General features: G+C 39.1%; 4 protein-coding genes and 1 pseudogene across 6 annotated transcripts; 2 read left to right on the top strand and 3 right to left on the bottom strand.

Moving 5' to 3' along the window:
- Positions 1–78: 78 nt before the first annotated feature.
- On the bottom strand, positions 79–5,680 carry LOC147935826 (uncharacterized). The gene is made up of 2 exons (XM_087468252.1): positions 5,561–5,680; positions 79–673 (listed from the first exon to the last, which is right to left on the bottom strand). The coding sequence occupies exons 1-2, from the start codon at positions 5,615–5,617 to the stop codon at positions 293–295; spliced, it is 438 nt and encodes a 145-aa protein (XP_087324378.1). The 5' UTR covers positions 5,618–5,680; the 3' UTR covers positions 79–292.
- A 730-nt stretch (positions 5,681–6,410) lies between these two features.
- On the bottom strand, positions 6,411–7,242 carry LOC104717342 (14.7 kDa heat shock protein-like). The gene is made up of 2 exons (XM_019230906.2): positions 7,111–7,242; positions 6,411–6,969 (listed from the first exon to the last, which is right to left on the bottom strand). Exons 1-2 carry the CDS (start codon positions 7,169–7,171, stop codon positions 6,656–6,658), a joined length of 375 nt encoding a protein of 124 aa, XP_019086451.2. The 5' UTR covers positions 7,172–7,242; the 3' UTR covers positions 6,411–6,655.
- A 1,765-nt stretch (positions 7,243–9,007) lies between these two features.
- Positions 9,008–12,711, top strand: LOC104717341 (protein NPGR2). Its single transcript, XM_010434895.3, has 6 exons — positions 9,008–9,514; positions 9,936–10,216; positions 10,315–10,582; positions 10,672–11,876; positions 11,951–12,104; positions 12,184–12,711. Exons 2-6 carry the CDS (start codon positions 9,950–9,952, stop codon positions 12,504–12,506), a joined length of 2,217 nt encoding a protein of 738 aa, XP_010433197.2. The 5' UTR covers positions 9,008–9,514; positions 9,936–9,949; the 3' UTR covers positions 12,507–12,711.
- A 22-nt stretch (positions 12,712–12,733) lies between these two features.
- On the bottom strand, positions 12,734–15,619 carry LOC104717339 (protein PHOSPHATE STARVATION RESPONSE 1). Of its 2 annotated transcripts, none has more exons than XM_010434894.3 (8): positions 15,321–15,619; positions 14,267–14,858; positions 13,996–14,185; positions 13,833–13,909; positions 13,705–13,747; positions 13,561–13,618; positions 13,404–13,473; positions 12,734–13,277 (listed from the first exon to the last, which is right to left on the bottom strand). In XM_010434894.3, the coding sequence occupies exons 2-8, from the start codon at positions 14,849–14,851 to the stop codon at positions 13,044–13,046; spliced, it is 1,257 nt and encodes a 418-aa protein (XP_010433196.2). In that variant the 5' UTR covers positions 14,852–14,858; positions 15,321–15,619; the 3' UTR covers positions 12,734–13,043. The 2 variants fall into 2 exon arrangements, with proteins under 2 accessions (XP_010433196.2, XP_087325037.1); XM_087468911.1 differs by lacking the exon at positions 15,321–15,619 and adding an exon at positions 14,999–15,120.
- A 935-nt stretch (positions 15,620–16,554) lies between these two features.
- LOC104717337 (wax ester synthase/diacylglycerol acyltransferase 10-like) lies at positions 16,555–18,007 on the top strand (annotated as a pseudogene). The gene is made up of 4 exons (XR_002033648.2): positions 16,555–16,762; positions 16,869–17,448; positions 17,548–17,673; positions 17,748–18,007. The product of XR_002033648.2 is annotated as a wax ester synthase/diacylglycerol acyltransferase 10-like (transcript).
- The last annotated feature ends 210 nt before the right edge of the window (positions 18,008–18,217 follow it).

Raw genomic sequence — 18,217 nt, 5'->3', positions numbered from 1 at the left:
AACATTCAGGTTATTCGATGGAACTAACCAGCTTAGGGTCGGGATAAACAAAAGAAAATTAGAAAAGAGTACTTAAGATTGTGAAAAGGAATGACATATGAATCTCTTGATTCCATAGCAAACACAAATTAAAAATCCATAACGAGTCTCACTCTCTCTCACACACCATTATTGTCTCAACTTAAAACAGATAAAACTAGTGAATGCAACTAATTATTGTCCCAAAATGAAAATATAGTACGTAGAGCAGAAGAGAGGGAGCTAGATGGGATTATCAAACAGGGCTTCTTCCTTAGGCGTCGTTGTTGTTGGTGGTGGTGGTGTTGGTGTTGCCAGGAGGAGGGATAACCACAATCATGAGAACACCAAATCTTACATCCCAACCGATGGTGTGGGTGGTATTCAAAGGTTGATCAGAGGAACCATAAGGACTTTTCATGCTTCCGAGGTAGGTTCGAGCGCTCTCATCATTCTCACAAACGTTCTTGATCTCAGCTTTGAATCTGACTGTATTCTCATTAGCAGAAACTTCTACATCATCCCAACAAGCACCTGGCAAGTCTACTGCAAAGAAAGACCCTCCTTCCCCTTCTATTGGTGGCGCAAAGAAAAGTGCATCCTTGCGACCTTTCACGATATACGGATGATCCTCCAAACGTATTCCGGATTTGGCCTGTCACGTGTCCAACAACAATTAGATCCGTGTGTGTGTGTTTGTGTTATTATACAAGTTATTCACTACATGAATGACACTCTTGGCTCCGTATCATTTTGGTGATACTAAAGTAAAAGTTGAGATATCTCTAGACTCATCCCCACCGTCAGTTATTGTGGTTCGTGATTCTCTTGGCAACACTAGTAGGGTTAATGTGGAGTATCCAAGGCTACCCCCTAAGTGTTGTAATTGTGAAAGGTTTGGTCATCTTCTTAATCGTTGTCCTAAACCATTGATGAAGAAGCAGTCTCCTGGGAATACCTCTAAGTTTTTTTGTTGCAAAGGGTGTAGCTCTTAAAGATACAGAGATCTCCCTGGCCACAGTCGAGAATAAGGTCTCTTTGGAAATGGTAGAGGCAGTTAAAGCTCTACCTCAGGTTCCTTTAGCTAACGGCGTTATTCTATCTGGATCATCCGTTATAGAATCTCGACCAAGGTCTCAAAGTAAGTCAAGATCTCGGGGTAGAAGTGTTCCAAAGGGTCTTGATGTCAAGTTAGCGAAAGATGTTATGTCTGCTCAAGAAAAAGGTGATTCTGTGAGCTTGGGGGTTTCGCAAGAGAGGGAAGTTTCCCCTTCTGTTGATTCTCAAGCGGTGATGAAGTCTGATGACTCCCTTTGCAAGAAGATGACTGGCGAGAAGACTATGGCTCCTCCTTCTGCTGAGGAGGATGGTTTTGTTAAAGTCAAGCAGAAATCTCTCAGGAGAGTCAATCCTAATAACTCTCACATTATGAGGTTTGTTGTTAAGGCTACAGGTAAGAAACGGGTGGGGAGTTTGAAGGCCTCTCTTCCGGGTTCCTTTGCTGCGGCAAAAAAATGTCCAGAATTTTTGTTTGGTTCGACTTCCTCGAATCCTACTCAGGGTGATTCCTTGGGTAGATCCACCAACCTTTAAGAGCTTAGCTCTCTTCCCCTTTTGTCTGTGAATATGAAGATCTTCTGCTGGAATGTTAGAGGTATGAATAACCAGGCTCGTCAAAAAGTGATCAGAAGTTGGGTTGGTGTAAATAAGCCATTGATTGGCGGTCTTTCGGAGACGCATGTATCTGAGGATAATGCGGTTAGCATTTTGGCTTCTTCCCTACCAGGTTGGAGGTGTGAAAATAACTACTCACATTCGACTGGAGGTAGAATTTGGGTCGTGTGGGACCCCTCCGTCTCTGTGTTTTGCTTTCACAAATCAGAAGAGCAGATGGTTTTTTGTGGTGTTTTTAATCCGGATACTCAGGAATCATTCTCCGTAGCTTTTGTCTATGCTCATAATACTGTTACGCAAAGGAGACCTCTCTGGGATGAGATGAAGTCTATTCTACAGGAGTCTCCTGCTCGTGTCAGTCCTTGCCTTATGTTAGGCGACTTTAATCAAATTTTTTCAGCTGATGAACATTTCTCTATTCTTCCTCATGATCTCCCTTTAAGAGGTATGTCAGAGTTTCAAAATTGCCTGAATGAGAATGAGCTCACTGATCTCGCCAGTAGGGGTGTGTTTTTTACTTGGTCTAATGGTAGGCCTGAAGATCCGATCCTGAGGAAGCTTGACAGGGCATTAGTTAATGAAGATTGGCTAAGTATGTTCCCTGATTCTGTGGCTTTGTTTGATCCTCCTGGTGATTCTGATCACTCGCCATGCTTAGTGGATACTGATTCTTCAGTTGAAAGGTCCCGAAAATCGTTCAAGTATTTCTCATTTCTCTCGACTCATCCAAAGTTCAAGGAATCAATGTTGGAGGCTTGGTCTAAGGAAGTTTGCTATGGATCCAAATTGTTCATGCTAGGACAGAGAATGAAGGAAGTTAAGAGTTCTTGTAGAGCTTTGAACAGGGTAGGGTTTGGTAATATTCAGCAAAAAACAAAGGATGCTCTGCAACATTTGGAATCTGTTCAATCGTCTCTGTTGACTAATCCTTCTCCTGCTCTGTTTAGAGAGGAATTTGTATCTAGGCAAAAGTGGAACTTCTTTTCATCAGCCTTAGAGGTATTTTATAAAAGAAACTCTCGAATCAGATGGTATAGTGAGGGTGATGCTAACACGGCGTTTTTCCACAGAGCGGTTATGGCAAATTATGCAAAAAATTGTATCAAGGTTCTAAGAGCTTCAGATGGGCACAGAGTGGAGAATCAGGCTCAAATCAAGGATATGACTATCTCCTACTTCCAGAATTTGCTAGGGTCTGATAGTATTGGGGTTTCGCGTCCTTCTGTCGAGGAAATCAAGAATTTGGTGTCTTTCAGATGCTCCTCTCATCTTGCTTCTCAACTTGTGGCTATGTCTTCTGACTTAGAGATCACAGATACCTTGTTCAAGATGAAAAAAAACAAAGCTCCCGGCCCTGACGGTTTTCCTATGGAGTTCTATTTGGAAGCATGGGAGATTGTGGGAACTGATACGGTCTCAGCAATTAAAGAGTTTTTCTCCTCAGGTTATCTTCCAAGAAGGTTTAACGCTACGACCCTAGCACTTATCCCCAAAACTCCAACAGCGGACACTCTTAATCAGTTCAGACCAGTTTCATGTTGTACCACCTTGTACAAAGTGATTGTATGGATCCTCAAGAAACGATTGAAATTGTTTGTCTCAGAGGCAGTGCAGGAGAATCAGGTTGGGTTTGTCAAGGGAAGACTTTTGTGTGAGAATGTGTTGCTAGCCTCAGAACTAGTGTCAGGGTTTCATGAGGAAGGTGTTGTTAGGAGGGGCTGCCTACAAATTGACCTTTCAAAAGCCTATGATAGTCTTAACTGGGACTTCCTCCTTAATGTCCTTAAGGCCTTTGATTTGCCAGAGATCTTTGTAGGGTGGATCAAAGAGTGTGTTACTACTACCTCCTTCAGTATTGACTTCAGTGGAGAACTAATTGGTTACTTCCCAGGAAAGAAAGGTCTAAGACAAGGTGACCCAATCTCATCTTTGTTATTTGTGTTAGCACTGGATGTTCTATCGAAAAAGTTGGATCAAGGAGCTTTGTCGCAAAAGTTCAATCCTCATCCTATGTGTGAGGATCCTCTGGTTACTCATCTTAGTTTTGCTGACGATATGCTTATATTCTTTGATGGATCGGATTCTTCTTTGGAAGGTATTCTCTCGATCCTTGATCGCTTCAAGAGTGAATCGGGTTTGGGCCTCAACAAAGACAAAACGGCTCTATTCTTGGATGGAGGAGATTTCTCAGGAATCCAAGCAATGGCTCAGAGAGCAGGTCTGCAATGTGGGTCCTTTCCAGTCAAGTATCTTGGTCTGCCGCTAACCTCCAGAAAATTAAGAAAGCAAGATTACCAACCTCTCTTGGACAAAATTTCAAAACGTTTCAACTCTTGGGCTGTGAAGAAACTCTCCTTTGCTGGAAGATTGCAGCTGATAAGATCTGTTATCTACTCCACCATCACCTTTTGGGCGTCAGTATTCTTACTTCCTAACCAGTGTCTTGAGGAGATTGAGCAAATGTGTAATGGATTCCTCTGGAGGGGAGCTCCGAATTCATCCCGTGGTGCAAGAATTAGTTGGGAATCAGTATGTACTCCTAAGGATTGTGGTGGTCTTGGTCTAAGGAGACTTAATGCCTGGAACAAGGTTCTAGGTTTGAAACTGATTTGGCTAATTTTTACAGCAGGAGGATCTCTATGGGTGTCATGGGTTCGTAGACACTTAATTGGCTCTGCCTGTTTTTGGGACTTGAATTCTAGTGTTGCCGGAAGTTGGATTTGGAGGAATATATGCAAGTTAAGACCTCTGGCTAGACCCTTTATTTTCTGTGAAATAGGCTCTGGGATTACTTGTAAGTTTTGGAAAGATAATTGGACTGGTTTGGGTCCCCTTATTGATATAACTGGAGATTTGGGGCCAAGAACTTCGGGTTTGCCAATCACAGCAGTCGTTGCTGATGCAGTACGCAATGGACAGTGGTGGATTTCGACAAGCAGGAGTAGAAGTCCTATTATCCAATGCTTGCGGCAGTGCTTGCCGGAGTCTTCTTTGGTGGATTCCTCAACGATTGATGATAGATTTCTCTGGAAAGTTGGGAACTCATTGCCAACACCAAAATTCTCAGCTTCTGCTACATGGCATTATTTACACCCTTCAAGTCAACAGGTTGATTGGCATCAAGGTGTTTGGTTTAAAGGTAGAATTCCTAAGCATGCCTTTATCACTTGGGTTGTGGCCAGGAATCGTCTTCATACAAGGGATAGGCTGCACCGGTGGGGCCTCCCTGTTCCTACTGATTGTCTTCTTTGTAATGGTGCAGTTGAATCACATCAACATTTGTTTTTCGATTGCCCCTACTCTAGCGACATTTGGTCCTTCTTCACATCTCGAGCTAATGTCTCCCCTCCACCTTTGTTGGAGGCCAGCATTAGATGGATTAAGGACTCTTGTAGTAATGGAAATGTGGCCATCATTTTAAAGTTAGCTTATCAGGCTTCTATCTATGCCATTTGGAAAGAAAGAAACTGTAGGCTTCATACTCAGATTGCTAGGCCTCACAGTGCTGTGATCCTCGACATCCAAAACACCATTCGTCTCAGGTTGGATCCTTTGTCTAGAGCTCAAAGAGTGGATTCTCCTTCTCTGTCCTATTTGGTTACTTGGTTTGGTCTGTTTCAACCGTAACGTTTAGGTTTGCTCTCTCAGCTTTTGTAACAAGAATGGTTTGTTCTTCTGGTTTGGTAATTGGTCCTGTAAGACTTTTGGGTTTGTAATGTTACTTTAATAGAAATTTAAGTTGAAAAAAAAAAAAATAATAATAATAATAATAAAATAGCATGAATGTTCTTGGAAAATCTAATTAATACTAGCTGGTAGGTAATTAAAAGGAAAACAAAGAGAGAGAGATAAGTGAAGAAAGAGATACCTCGAACTTTAGGAACTCTTGAAAAGTCCACAACAATTTTAGCTTTGGCTCACCCATCTCTCTCTCTTCTTTCTTTTCTCTCGTCTAGCTAGTTCTATGTTGCGTAATTAAGAATGGCGTTTTCTTTTTGTTATATTGTGCTGTTGATAAATATAGACGAAGCACCATGTTGATGAGCATGAGGTAGTACAGTCTGTGACGTGGCACGCTCCAGCTGGCTTTTTCTCGTCTTCAATCGCGAAGTTTGACTGGTCTTTTACTACGTCACCCGCTAGTAAACTTATCTCGGTAAAAAACAAAAGAACTTGCTTTTCCCTTTTGAATTTTGTATTTATTTTTACCGTAGAGAAAGAGAGCTGACCGCTGACGCCACCTAACTCTACGAGCTGTCCCATGCATTTCCCTTCATTTCGTTTTATACATACGACAAAAAAAAAGAAAAAATACTGCAAAAAAAGTAAAACTGTTCCATGTCAATCTCTTTCATTTTTTTTTACAGTGATTGAAGAAGACGCTGACGTGAGCAATCTTCATGGGCAAAAAAAACTATGAGCTGTCAATCCTTCTTATTTTTTCATCAAAAGATTTAAAGTAAAGTTTTTCAATCGTTGTTATTAATTAGTGTTTATCCAGTTTTTGTCTCAACTCAATTTAAAAGTTTATTCTTTTATTTTTTTTGGAAAAAAAAAAACTAACGTAACATACATATAAATATTCTAGGCGATTCCATTAATATTGATCAAAAATTTCTCAAGGTTATGTCTTTATCCAGTTTGATCATGGAAATAATCTATATAGTCTGATGGATATTAGCTAAATTATAATGTAAGATTAAAACAAAACAAAAAGAAAGCTGACAACTTTTTTTCATTTATTGAGATGCATAATATATATAGAAGAAGCAAGAGAGCGTACTTAAACCATCAAAAACATTAGATAAACATAATTAAACCACAGCGCTCCATGAGCAAGTTATTGATAGATAGATAGATATAGAGACGCTAGCTAGACCACAAACCAAATCACGAAGAGACTGCAGACACTAAATCAGGTGTGATGAATGATCTTCTCTGAACGACACCAATGGAGGAGGCCTTATTTGCCGGGGATCGTCTTAGGGACGGTGATCCAGGGCACTCCGTTGATAAGCTTCACCTTAGCTTTCTTCACGTCGAACGCCTCTGGGTTGACCACCATGGAGCCTCCGTACTTGCGTCCGGCGCTTTCGTACTCGGGCATGGCTGGTTCGTCGGCGAAGAAGTGGACGTTGTTGCCGCCGACGGTGTCGACCCAGTAGGTGAGGTCTGACTCGAGACACCCAGGCAAGTCAGCTCTCATCACGCACGCGTTCTTCGTCTCAATCACCTCGTACGCCGTCTGATTCCCATTTTTCTGAAATGGGTTCCTCACTACATTAATTACACACCAAACACCACAAAAATTAGTGACTTTTTTAACCTAATAGAAAGAGAATACAAATTTGTCCAAAAAGTTTAGATTTTTAACCTATTATATAAGAAATAACAGCGAAAGATGAAAACTTTACTTACAATGAGTCGGAGAACTGTTCTCGTCGGAGCTGCCTGCGTTCGGTCCCATTTTCCTACTCATTATCTCAAAATGACACTGTTTCTCTCTCTCTTTTGGAAAGCAAAGAAGTTGTGTGTGACTCTGACTCTCTGTTTTTCTCTTCTACTCTCTCTACTTGCTATTAATAGCCGAGAGAGTACTAAAGCCTAAAAACGTTTGGGAAAGGCCTAAAGTTACATATCATTAGGCCCATTTATCGGCCCAATAAGTGTTGAGCCCTCCTAGTCCCGTGTTCGAAACTGCGTTGATTTGGTGAAAGACTGAAATTGAGCTAAACTAGGTTACATCATACTGTAGTATTTAATTTCCCTACCATTTCTTCTAGCTCCTATATACACATTTGTCATCAAGTTGCTCTAGTGGCATCTCATATCTCTGCTGTTGTGTTTCTTTCTTACAGATTATTTACCATTGTGGTATTCATTCTGAATTTTTTTATTTATGTTGTAATGTATTAGTAAGTACCATGACAGTCTCGTCTCTCGAGGACACAAAACTTATGGACCGCATTCGAATCCCGTGAACAAAAAGAACAACTTCTTTTCTACCTCTTAACTATTTTTTTTTTTGCTTTGTTAAAGATAAAAAAAAAAAGTTGTTACATATGGTTGTTTTTGATATGTTTTTCTTATTATTATTTTTTGTTTCTTATCAAGATATTCCGTTTGGCATCAGGGCCTGAACTGCATCAGTGTGCGGTCTATATTATTACGAACGTTGCAGATGGTATAGATGTTTAAGAACATGTATGGAAAACTCGATATGCCAAAACTTTGGTCTAGGAACACAGAAGAAATAAATTTATCTAGTTAGAAGTTAGAACAGAAGATGACATGGTTAAATTGTTGATCACACGGAATTCACAAATCAAAGACTTACACGTGGTCACTAATCAATCATTGGTTCACATGCATTCAGACTCGTGGCCCATTAAAAAGTGCGATGTCAAAGTATATTTACAAGTTGGGGTTAGCTTAAGGTTCCATGTGCAACATGTAATTTGAATCTTGTAACTAAAATGTGTGTTTATCTTGCTAGTATTTTTCATCGGGTGTGAAATGCGTGACATATCAATATTTGTAAATGGAACTTTGATGAATAATTTTACTAATTAAGTTTTTCAAAAAACAAGAAGATATTTTATAAACATCCAAAGTACTGTAAAATGATTACACATAGATGTACTTTTTTAAAAAAATGGACCTCGCACCAATTTCATTTAAAGTATGCAATTATTTCCACTGTGAGGAAGATAAGATTTTTAACCAAGTCATCATGGTCATAAAACTCTTGATATTCAAATTTGTTTTTGGCACTTATTAATTTTTGTTGTCGGTCGTCTCGTCTGTCTAATTGTTATTATGACAGATATCCATGAATTAAAGATTGAATAAAGGAATATAAAATATATGGATGATGGGGTTAATTAACCCATATACTGAACTTTCAATCCTGGAAGTATAATTTTCATAAAATGACAGCTAGAGCTAAGCTTCCTGTAAAAATCTACTAATAAAGTCCAACTATTTTCACCTAAACATCTACCTAACCAGAGTCAATACACCCTCGATTAGAAGTTTCTACATATTGATAATATAAAAGTAACGAAAATGTATTTTAATTTTTATTTCTTAATGTTAATACTAATAGTTGAGTATTAAATATATAATTAGTAAAACATATTGCAATTATATTATTTAACTGACCAATATGAAAATATATAAAAAAATATCGAAATAATAATTAAAGATGGAAACAAAATAAAAAGAAGTAATTAATGAAAACCAAAAATCAAGGGACCCCCCATCAAAAGACATTTTCAAACAAAATAATTAAAATTAAAGATGGAAACAAAAAGAAAAGGAAGAAAATAAAAAGGTAATAAATGTCTTTGTTTTTTTTTTTTAATAACTAAAACTAAAACACATCTCTAGTCTCTCTCTTGTCCCTAAGAGAGCTTCGAAAAAATTCCATCTGCTGTTTTTATTCGCTCTGCACTTATATTCATTCATAATATTCTTCTTCTCACATTTTGCAGTCCCAATTTCTCACCTTTTTGTGTAATTTTTTTTGGGTATTAGTGAAGAAAACACCAAACAAATAGGCAAACCCCAAAAAAAAAACTCACTCACAACAATGCAGAAAGCGACAAAGGCAAAAAAGGAGTCGAAGAGAGAAAAGTAAAAGGGTGAAAAAATTATAAAAGAAGAAGAAAGATCAGATTTTTTTTTTTCTTTTCTTTTGATTGTTTCCTCCTTCCCCCTTTGCTTGATTGCTTCCAATTGGAATAAGTCCCAAGAATCTCGAGGCGGCCATGGCTGTCTCTTTTCTTCTTTTCTCTTCTTCTTTCCCTCGATATCAAAGGTCTCTTCTTTTTCTTCCTCTCTCTTGATCGTTCTTATCACTTCTTCATTTTGGTATATACATATGCGATTCGATCTGATTTAGGGTTTTTATCCTTTAATTTTCAATTTTCAATCTTAAAATTTTCGAGCTTTTTGGGTAATTGAACTGTGTTTTAGAATCCCCAATTCTAGGGGTGTGTGAGTTTATAGTTAAAATGCTGAAATTGTTGCGACTGTTCATGGATTTGAGTTCTTGAGCGTTAATTCGATTATCAAGATTTTTTTATTGTATTTATTATAAAGTTCTGATTTTTCTGTCTGTGGTAGTTAACTGAATCATATTTGCATGAATGTGAATGTTTCATCCCCTGTTTCTTCTGTTCTGTTTTTGATACACATCTTGATCTCTTCAATCAATGGTTTCTGGTGTCATTTTGAAGGTCGTTGAGAAGCTATGAAGAACAAGGAGATCACTAGTAGTAGGCCTGAGAAGTTGCATTTACGCAAACTAAGACAAAGTCTGAAGAAGATCAGAATGAAGTGTTTGTGTTCTGGTGAACAAATGAGACTTAGAGAGGATGAAGACAAGAAATCTGAGTTATCTAACAATGGAAACTCAGGTTTATCAGTTGCGGATAGCGAGAATGCTAAGAAATTAGATAATGGGAACATCGAAGAAGCCGAGTTATCTCTGCGTGAGACAAGTTCCTTGAACTATGAGGTCCGAACGTTTTCTTTGATCACTCATGAGCTTTTTGTTGATCCACACAAGCTGAGTCATGTTGTTAATTGTGTTGTTGTTTTTTTTGTTGTTTTAAGGAGGCGAGAGCGCTTTTGGGAAGAATTGAGTATCAGAAAGGGAATATAGAAGCGGCATTGCGAGTCTTTGAAGGGATAGATATCAATGGGATTACTGTAAAGATGAAAACAGCTCTAACAGTAAGAGAAGAACGAAAACATAGAAGACGGTCTAAAGGCGGCTTTGCTGCTACTCCTCCACCTTCCATGTCTAAGCATGCCGTTAGTTTGATTTTCGAAGCCATTTATCTCAAAGCGAAATCTCTCCAGCGTCTTGGAAGGTTCCAAGGTAGTAACCAACCTTTTCTTTTGATTCCATCCTTTTGTTTGTTTGTTCTTTCTTGGCTAAAATGAAACATCTGGTGCTTCTTCTTGCAGAGGCTGCACAGTCTTGCAGAGTTATTCTTGATATAGTTGAGGCTTCTTTATCGGAAGGAGGTTCAGAAAATGTGACTGGCGATATAAAGTTGCAGGAGACGTTGATGAAAGCGGTCGAGCTGCTTCCTGAATTGTGGAAGCTTGCTGATTCACCGCGTGATGCTATCTTGTCGTATAGAAGAGCGCTTCTCAATCACTGGAAAATCGATCCAGAAACCACGGCGAGAATTCAGAAAGAGTATGCTGTGTTTCTTCTCTATTCCGGGGAAGAAGCAGTGCCGCCGAACCTGCGTTCTCAGACTGAGGGCTCCTTCATTCCGAGGAACAATGTGGAAGAAGCTATTCTTCTTCTGATGTTACTTCTCATGAAAGTTAATCTGAAAAGAATCTCGTGGGATGCAGCAATCTTGGACCATCTCTCCTTCGCTCTTACAATCGCAGGCGATCTTACTGCTCTTGCTAAGCAACTCGAAGAGCTTAGCCCCGAGATCATGGATCAGAGGGAACTTTATCATACATTGTCTCTGTGTTACCAAGGTGCAGGGGACGGTCTTGTTGCGCTTGGTTTACTAAGGAAGCTGTTTTCGGAACGGGAGAATCCAAACAGGATTTCAGGTTTGCTGATGGCTTCCAAGATATGCGGTGAGAGAACTGGTCTCGCTGAGGAAGGGTTAGATTATGCACGCAGAGCGATTGAAAACTTGGGGAACGAGTGCAGTCAGTTAGATGGAGCAGCACGTCTCGTGTTAGGGATTACACTCACTGAAAGCTCGAGAATGGCGATTACTGAGACAGAGCGGATAGCTAGGCAATCTGAGGGGATTCAGGCACTAGAATCTGCTGATATGTCAAATCCAAGAGTCGTGTACCGTCTTGCTTTAGAGAATGCAGAGCAGAGGAAGCTTGATTCTGCGTTAGCATATGCTAAACATGCGTTGAAACTTGGAGCAGAGTCGGTTCTTGAAGTGTGGTTGCTTTTGGCTCGGGTTTTATCTGCGCAGAAGCGGTTTTCAGACGCGGAGACCATAGTGGATGCTGCGCTTAACGAGACAGGGAAATGGGAACAGGGGAAGCTGTTGCGTTTGAAGGCAAAGCTTCGTTTAGCTAAAGGAGAAGTGAAGGATGCAATTAAGACTTACACACAACTTCTCGCACTCCTTCAGGTTCAAAGCAAAAGCTTCAACTCTGCAAAGAAGCTGCCAAAGGTAATTTTTTCATTTCTCCCCCAAAAGTCTTCAACAGCGCAGAATAAACCCTGAGACAGGCTTATTCATTGCAGGGATATGTAGAAGAATTGAGGAGTCTGGAGCTTGGGACGTGGCATGATCTGGCTCATATCTACATAAACCTCTCACAATGGCGTGACGCACAGTCATGTCTCTCGAAATCAAGACTCATCGCACCTTACTCTTCTGTTCGATACCACACCGAAGGTATCACCTTATTCTCAGTACAACTATTTGAAACACATCAAGACGGTATTGTTGATAACTTATTCATACCAATTGGCAGGTGTATTGTACAAGAGGCAAGGGCAAATAGAAGAAGCAATGGAGGCGTTCACAACCGCTCTAGACATTGATCCGATGCATGTCCCAAGCTTAATATCGAAGGCTGAGATCCTACTGGAGCTTGGGAACCGAACAAGCATAGCGGTTGTAAGAAGCTTTCTAATGGAGGCTCTAAGGATTGATAGGCTGAACCACTCGGCTTGGTACAATCTCGGAAAGATGTTTAAAGCCGAAGGATCCGTCTCTTCGATGCAAGAAGCTGTGGATTGTTTTCAAGCTGCTGTTACACTGGAGGAAACAATGCCAGTGGAGTCATTCAGATGATTTTGCCGTCTCAAATCATTTTTTTTTTTTGTATTTTGGCTATGATTTCTCTTTTTCTGATTTTTTTGTGTTTGTTTTTTTTTTTATAGATGAATAGAAGATATAAAGATGTATGTGTGGTATCATTTGATGTCAAGTTTATAAACATTCTGTAATACACAGTTAAACAAAGATTAATATAGGATTGGTGAGGTTAATCTTGTAAGCCAGGATTCATAAAACAGGCATTTTGTGGAGGAAAATATCCAAGGTTTTGATATTCTAAAAAAGATTAACATAAGAATCTGTATCGGTAAAACTAATGATGAGTTGAGCATTTAGATTAACATTCGAATGTTGAAGATTCTCCCAAACTAAATCTTTACTTTATTTTAGTTTCTTCCTTGGGGATCTGTTGTTTGTCTACACAGCTGAGTTGAGAGAGTCTTCCATCAGAAAAATAGTCCAAACAGTAAAGAGAGAGAAGTCCTGAAGAACCTCAAGACCAAGAGCTCTCTCACTGTTGAACTCTGAATTTGTCCAGCACGAGATATTCTTTCAATTGTCGGTTTTAGGGCGCTTTGCCTGTGGAGCTTCTGGCTCCTCACAAACCCTGGTTTCTTCTGCTGCGAGCTCCTTTGAATCAGCAGTTTTCTTGTCTTCTTGTTCAGATTTGGCTGCAGAATCTGATGTTGAGGCTCCCCCTTTGGTAAGACCCGAGTTTTGCTTCTCGAACATCATTTGCAGGTACTTGCCTTGTTCTTCTATCCGGAGTTGCAGATTTCTTTGAATCTGCAGGCACATGAGAAGAACCAGGTTTCACATTTTTACTTTTTTGCAGGTACCATCCAAACACTATCAAAAGCTCACAACACAGGCATAGAAACCAAAACTGGTAATGCCTTTACTATGACATACCTCGAGCTGCTCATGGAGTTGCTTCTGTACTTCCATCTGAAGACGCAGAGCCTCCGTAATACCTATCCCACTGCAGTATAAATATGTACTAGCTGAGAATCTGTTAATAATGGTGTAGCACTTGTGATGTCATGTCACCAGATATAATAAGCCTTACCCTTTCAAATCAAGAGATGTTATATGTTCAAGCGGTGTCAACTTCTTCTCTGGTGAACCTGTAACGATCAAAGAAACTTTAAATTTTAAACTGATTTCTACAGAATAAATCATCAAGGAAGATGGGAATGAGTTCAGTATCTACCAGTTTCTGATGGCTCAGGCCGATATCTAGCTGTCCTATATTTCTGAACAAAAAACACCATCTTTTGTTAGAAGACAAATTCTGTATATGTAGCAGTAAGGAGCTGGGAGGAATATATTAATAAGAACCTGCAAATGGCTTTTGACATGATATATAGTCAAGCCTTCAACTTTCATTATCTTCAGTACACCTTTAGGAGTAGCTCCTGCGTAAAAATATGAGTTAGCCAGAAGAAACAAAGAGTTAACCAATACAAAGTCTATGTGAAAGCAAAGAAAAACAAATGCTCACTTTCACTGCCACCAAGACTGTTGACAGCCTCAACAAAAGCCTCGTGAAGCTCTGGAGTCCAACGCATACGAGCCTTGCCCGTTCCGTTATTGCTGTTCGAAGATGTTGTGCTAACAGGTCGTAACTCCACGGATGGAGAAGGTTGCTGCTGAACAACCTGAGGTTGCGGAATTTGCAGAGATTTCTGGTCCTGAAACTTCAAAACAGCATGAGAATACGGATATCAAATAGAAAAAGTAAAGACTTGGTGGAACAAGAAGTTTTAAATAACCTTTGAATCTGAATTGGAACTAGTTTCAAGCAAGAGATCATTCCAGTTAGTAGACAACAACGGATCTTCATCGGTGATCAAGTGGTCAGCCCAATCATGCCAGTCACTTCGTTTTTGAATGTCATCAAACGCAGCACCAATGCCACCATCCTCAACATGACTGCTGTTCTGAATCGCCGCGTGGGTTTCAGGAAAATCAAGAAACTCTCCTGGCAGTGAATCATGATGACACCAAGAACTATCGTTGGTCAATGTCTGCACAGCCGCAGTGCTGCTTCCAGTGTAGTGTTGTTGTTTCTCATGAGACACCATGGATGAGTAATGGAGATTAGTAGAGAAACCAGATGAAGACGAAGAAGAACAGATATGTCCAACTGCTCCACCGTTACTTGAAGAAAGCAAATGGTAGGTTTGTCCTAAAGGCCTCGACATTAACTGAGTGTTGTTGTTGTTTTCTGATCTCATAAAAACATCTTCTGCTGCTGAAGGTTTTGGTGTAGATGATGATGGAATAGAAGAAGTGCGGGCGAGGTTATTACTACTGAGGTCTCTCGAACCTGATCTCTGAACTGGACGAGCCTCCATTCTTGTCCTGCAACAACAAAAATATCATAGAGTACGGAAAACCTCAGTAAAACACAGATGCGATCTCTAAGAAATAGAGACAGAAGAACGAAACAGAGCATAAGACTGAAGCTCGTGAGAGAGCATATATGATTTTTTCACCACTACCTGATGTTAAATAAAAGTCGTAGTTTTTGTGTTGTTATTTCCACGAAATGTAACGTAGAAGAAGAAATCGACCAAGAGAGAACGAAGAAGACACATACTTAAAAAAAAAAAAAAAAAAAAAAGCTATTATAATGAAAGAAAACACAAGCATCGAGAATCAACGACAAAGCAAACACATTATCCAACCAAACACCAAATTCGCTCGAAATTAAAAAAAAAAAAAATACCTAAGATCGAATCCGAATCAACCAATCATAAAACAAAGAGAGCAAATTATGCTCGAAAGATATGATTCAGAACCAAAATAAACGAAAATTCTCACCTAGAGATTCATTGAGGACGTAGGAGCAGAGCAGAGAGACGAATCGAATCCGAGAAATAAAATGATTATAAAAACAAAAAAAATCCCTCCTTTTGAGAGAAATCGGAGGAATCAAACTTGTCCGCAAGAGCCAAAGTTGACGGCGATGATTTCTTTTTTTTTTTTCTTCTTCGCTCTTTGTTTGTAAAAATTTGCCTCGACGAACGAACGAACGAACGAGGTGGTGGTGGCTGTCTTAACAAAAGGGATGATGGATCAGCCGTCGTTTCTTCACGCGCGGTTTAACTACGCGTGTATATAACTCTCTTGTCGGAACCTACGTGGACGTTGTCTATTGGATCATCTAAATCGTTTTAACTGGGCTTTGTCTTTTTCGTTTATTTATTTATTTTAAACTTTTAATTTTTCTGCTCCTTTCCTATTGTAAGGCCCACTTACGGCCCAAAGTTGCTTTTTTTTTATGATTGGCAAAAAAATAAAATTACAGCTAAAGAGATTTATCGTCATCGAAACCAACTTCACTCTCTCATCAGGATGAGACTTTGTCTTTCTCTGGTGTTTTTCTAGTTTCGAGTTTCACAGGATTCATGGGCTACATCGTATCTGATATGGTTAAGTCTAAGATAATCCAGAGAAGGTTAATGAAACGTGCGGAAGAGAACCAGCGCCTCTATAAGCTCCTCGGTGAAACACGGGAGAAGTGGAACAAGACAAGCGAGGAGGTGTTGGAAAAGAATAGGAAACCTTGATGTTTGTCGCAATTGAAATTGCCAATAATAATGTCTATGCTTTGATTTATTAATAATACAGAACACACAAAGCCTACTACTAATTATATCTGCACCAAATAGTGTAAACAGGTACAACCCAAAACAAAAACTCAATGGAGATGTAATTTAATCCTCCGGTTTTACTATTTTGTTGTCTCCACAATTTGGTATATCTTCCTGATTTCACGAACGACGCTACGTCCCTTTCTCCACCACTTGCCCTTTCTCTATTACTATTACTAGAAGGATTTGGATATAAATTAATTCGATAAGTTAATAATATCTGTATATTAATTCGATAAGTTAGTTGTAATTTGTGTGTCAGAGAAAACATAACAGAAAACAATAAGATAATGTAATAAATGACAAAAAAAAAGCTGTATCATTAATTAATTATATTACCTTACGTTACATATGGTAGCGTGTAAGAACGTGCGAGCCCGGGAAATATAATATACGTATCACGTATGCAAGTAGAAAAGGAAAGAGAATATGAATGTGGAGGAAGAAGATGGCGAACCGCTCAGCCCTATGGCTCGTGTGTTCCAATCGCCGGGCAACGACTGTTGCATCCTCACCATGATCGGTTGCAAAACTAAGATCAATGCTGATGTTTTACAACATGCCTTGAAGCTCAATGTTTCTAAGCATCCTCGTTTCTCTAGCAGATTGGTAAGAACGCATATATATTATAATTAGACCAATTTTTTTTTTGTGTTTAATCGATCTAATATATGACTTAATTAGTTTAGTGGTTAATTAATCTCCAATTTCACAGTCTACTGATGGTGCATGTTGGATTAAGACTCAAGTCAATGTTAAAAATCATGTATTTGAACCTGATATAGAGCCAGAGGAGATCGGCGACGATGGAGAAGGTTATGTTGAAGACTATGTTTTACGTCCAACAATGCTTCCTCTCGATAAATCAAGACCTTTATGGGAGATGCACATCCTCAACGTCAAAACGCTTGATGCCGAAGCCGTCTGTGTAATAAGATCTCACCATTCATTGGGAGATGGAACATCCCTCATGTCTCTGCTAGTTGCGTGTACTCAGAATACATCACACCGAGATACAATTCCTACTATTCCTGTTCTTAAACGGACGGTGCATAAAGATATAGACGTCCCATGGTTCTTAAGGTTGGTACTACTGATTTTTTCGTCAGTGAGATTGATTTGCAATACTCTCGTGGATCTTTTGCTTCTCTTGGCTACAGCTTTCAGCTTTGTTCTTGATGGATATAAAGGCGCCTCTAAAAGGTGATGTGGGCGTCGAAAATAATCAGAAGATGTTTTGTCAAAGAATTGTATCGTTAGATGACATAAAACTTATAAAGAAAGTTATGAACATGGTATGTTACGTTTTGGGTTGATCTCTTGAAGCTAATCAATAACTTTTTTTCTAGATTTTTTTTTCTCTTTAATTTGCGTCAACTTGGGTTTGTTTCTAGACTATCAATGATGTTCTACTTGGAGTTACACAAGCCGCTCTCTCGCGTTATCTAAGCGATTTTCCTGGAAAAATACGACTTACCGCAGGTGTTTTTGTAAACCTAAGGTCAAATTTTGGAATCCAGGTTAGAAACCTACACTGCTACACAACTAGATTTAATACATGACTTAATTAGTTTTGGGTTGTACATTTTCTAAGTTATGCGGAAAAGATGGTAATCTCGCTAGGAGTTGATCCTACCGTCATTCCAAATCCTCACAAGCTTTGTGATGAAATGGAGGACTCTCTCCAAGCTATGAAAGCCACTATTTCCGAAAGAGGGTTACTCTAATTCGTGTTACCAGCATCTAGTATAGTAGTATGCACAAACATGCAGAAATTATATGAAATTTTTATGGAAAAAAAAGAGAAGAATATTTGGTGGAAGCTACTATTTTTTATTTATTTTACTTTTACCTTTTTAGTGTCAAATATTGCAACATATGCATGTTGGTATGGTGGTCTTGGCTTTAGTTGTATTGATTCTACCATATGCATACATTTGTGTTGACAACTTTTCTCTAATTTATCTTTTTGTGTTCATATATATTTTCTTTGTTTTTGGGTGCTTCAGTGCTCTGTTTGTCATATACGTTAAACTTCACATCAGTTTTATAACATGAGCATGT

The sequence above is a fragment of the Camelina sativa genome, chromosome 10, assembly GCF_030686135.1.
Source record: "Camelina sativa cultivar CO46 ecotype springtype chromosome 10, ASM3068613v1".
Taxonomy (NCBI): domain Eukaryota; kingdom Viridiplantae; phylum Streptophyta; class Magnoliopsida; order Brassicales; family Brassicaceae; genus Camelina; species Camelina sativa.
Note: the sequence above shows the minus strand (reverse complement) of the source record. Positions and strands in the feature narration are given on the sequence as shown.

What these genes read in the sequence shown, in the direction of transcription:
- LOC104717341 (XM_010434895.3), top strand. Translation starts at nt 9,950, where the DNA reads ATGAAGAACAAGGAGATCACTAGTAGTAGGCCTGAGAAGTTGCATTTA. An exon ending in GCGTCTTGGAAGGTTCCAAG is followed by an intron (nt 10,583 to 10,671) that starts GTAGTAACCAAC and finishes TTCTTCTTGCAG; the next exon opens with AGGCTGCACAGTCTTGCAGA. An exon ending in CTGCAAAGAAGCTGCCAAAG is followed by an intron (nt 11,877 to 11,950) that starts GTAATTTTTTCA and finishes TATTCATTGCAG; the next exon opens with GGATATGTAGAAGAATTGAG.
- LOC104717342 (XM_019230906.2), bottom strand. Translation starts at nt 7,171, where the DNA reads ATGAGTAGGAAAATGGGACCGAACGCAGGCAGCTCCGACGAGAACAGT. An exon ending in GAACAGTTCTCCGACTCATT is followed by an intron (nt 6,970 to 7,110) that starts GTAAGTAAAGTT and finishes TAATTAATGTAG; the next exon opens with TGAGGAACCCATTTCAGAAA.
- LOC104717339 (XM_010434894.3), bottom strand. Translation starts at nt 14,851, where the DNA reads ATGGAGGCTCGTCCAGTTCAGAGATCAGGTTCGAGAGACCTCAGTAGT. An exon ending in GCCTGAGCCATCAGAAACTG is followed by an intron (nt 13,619 to 13,704) that starts GTAGATACTGAA and finishes TGATCGTTACAG; the next exon opens with GTTCACCAGAGAAGAAGTTG. An exon ending in AACTCCATGAGCAGCTCGAG is followed by an intron (nt 13,278 to 13,403) that starts GTATGTCATAGT and finishes ATGTGCCTGCAG; the next exon opens with ATTCAAAGAAATCTGCAACT.
- LOC147935826 (XM_087468252.1), bottom strand. Translation starts at nt 5,617, where the DNA reads ATGGGTGAGCCAAAGCTAAAATTGTTGTGGACTTTTCAAGAGTTCCTA. An exon ending in AAGAGTTCCTAAAGTTCGAG is followed by an intron (nt 674 to 5,560) that starts GTATCTCTTTCT and finishes GACACGTGACAG; the next exon opens with GCCAAATCCGGAATACGTTT.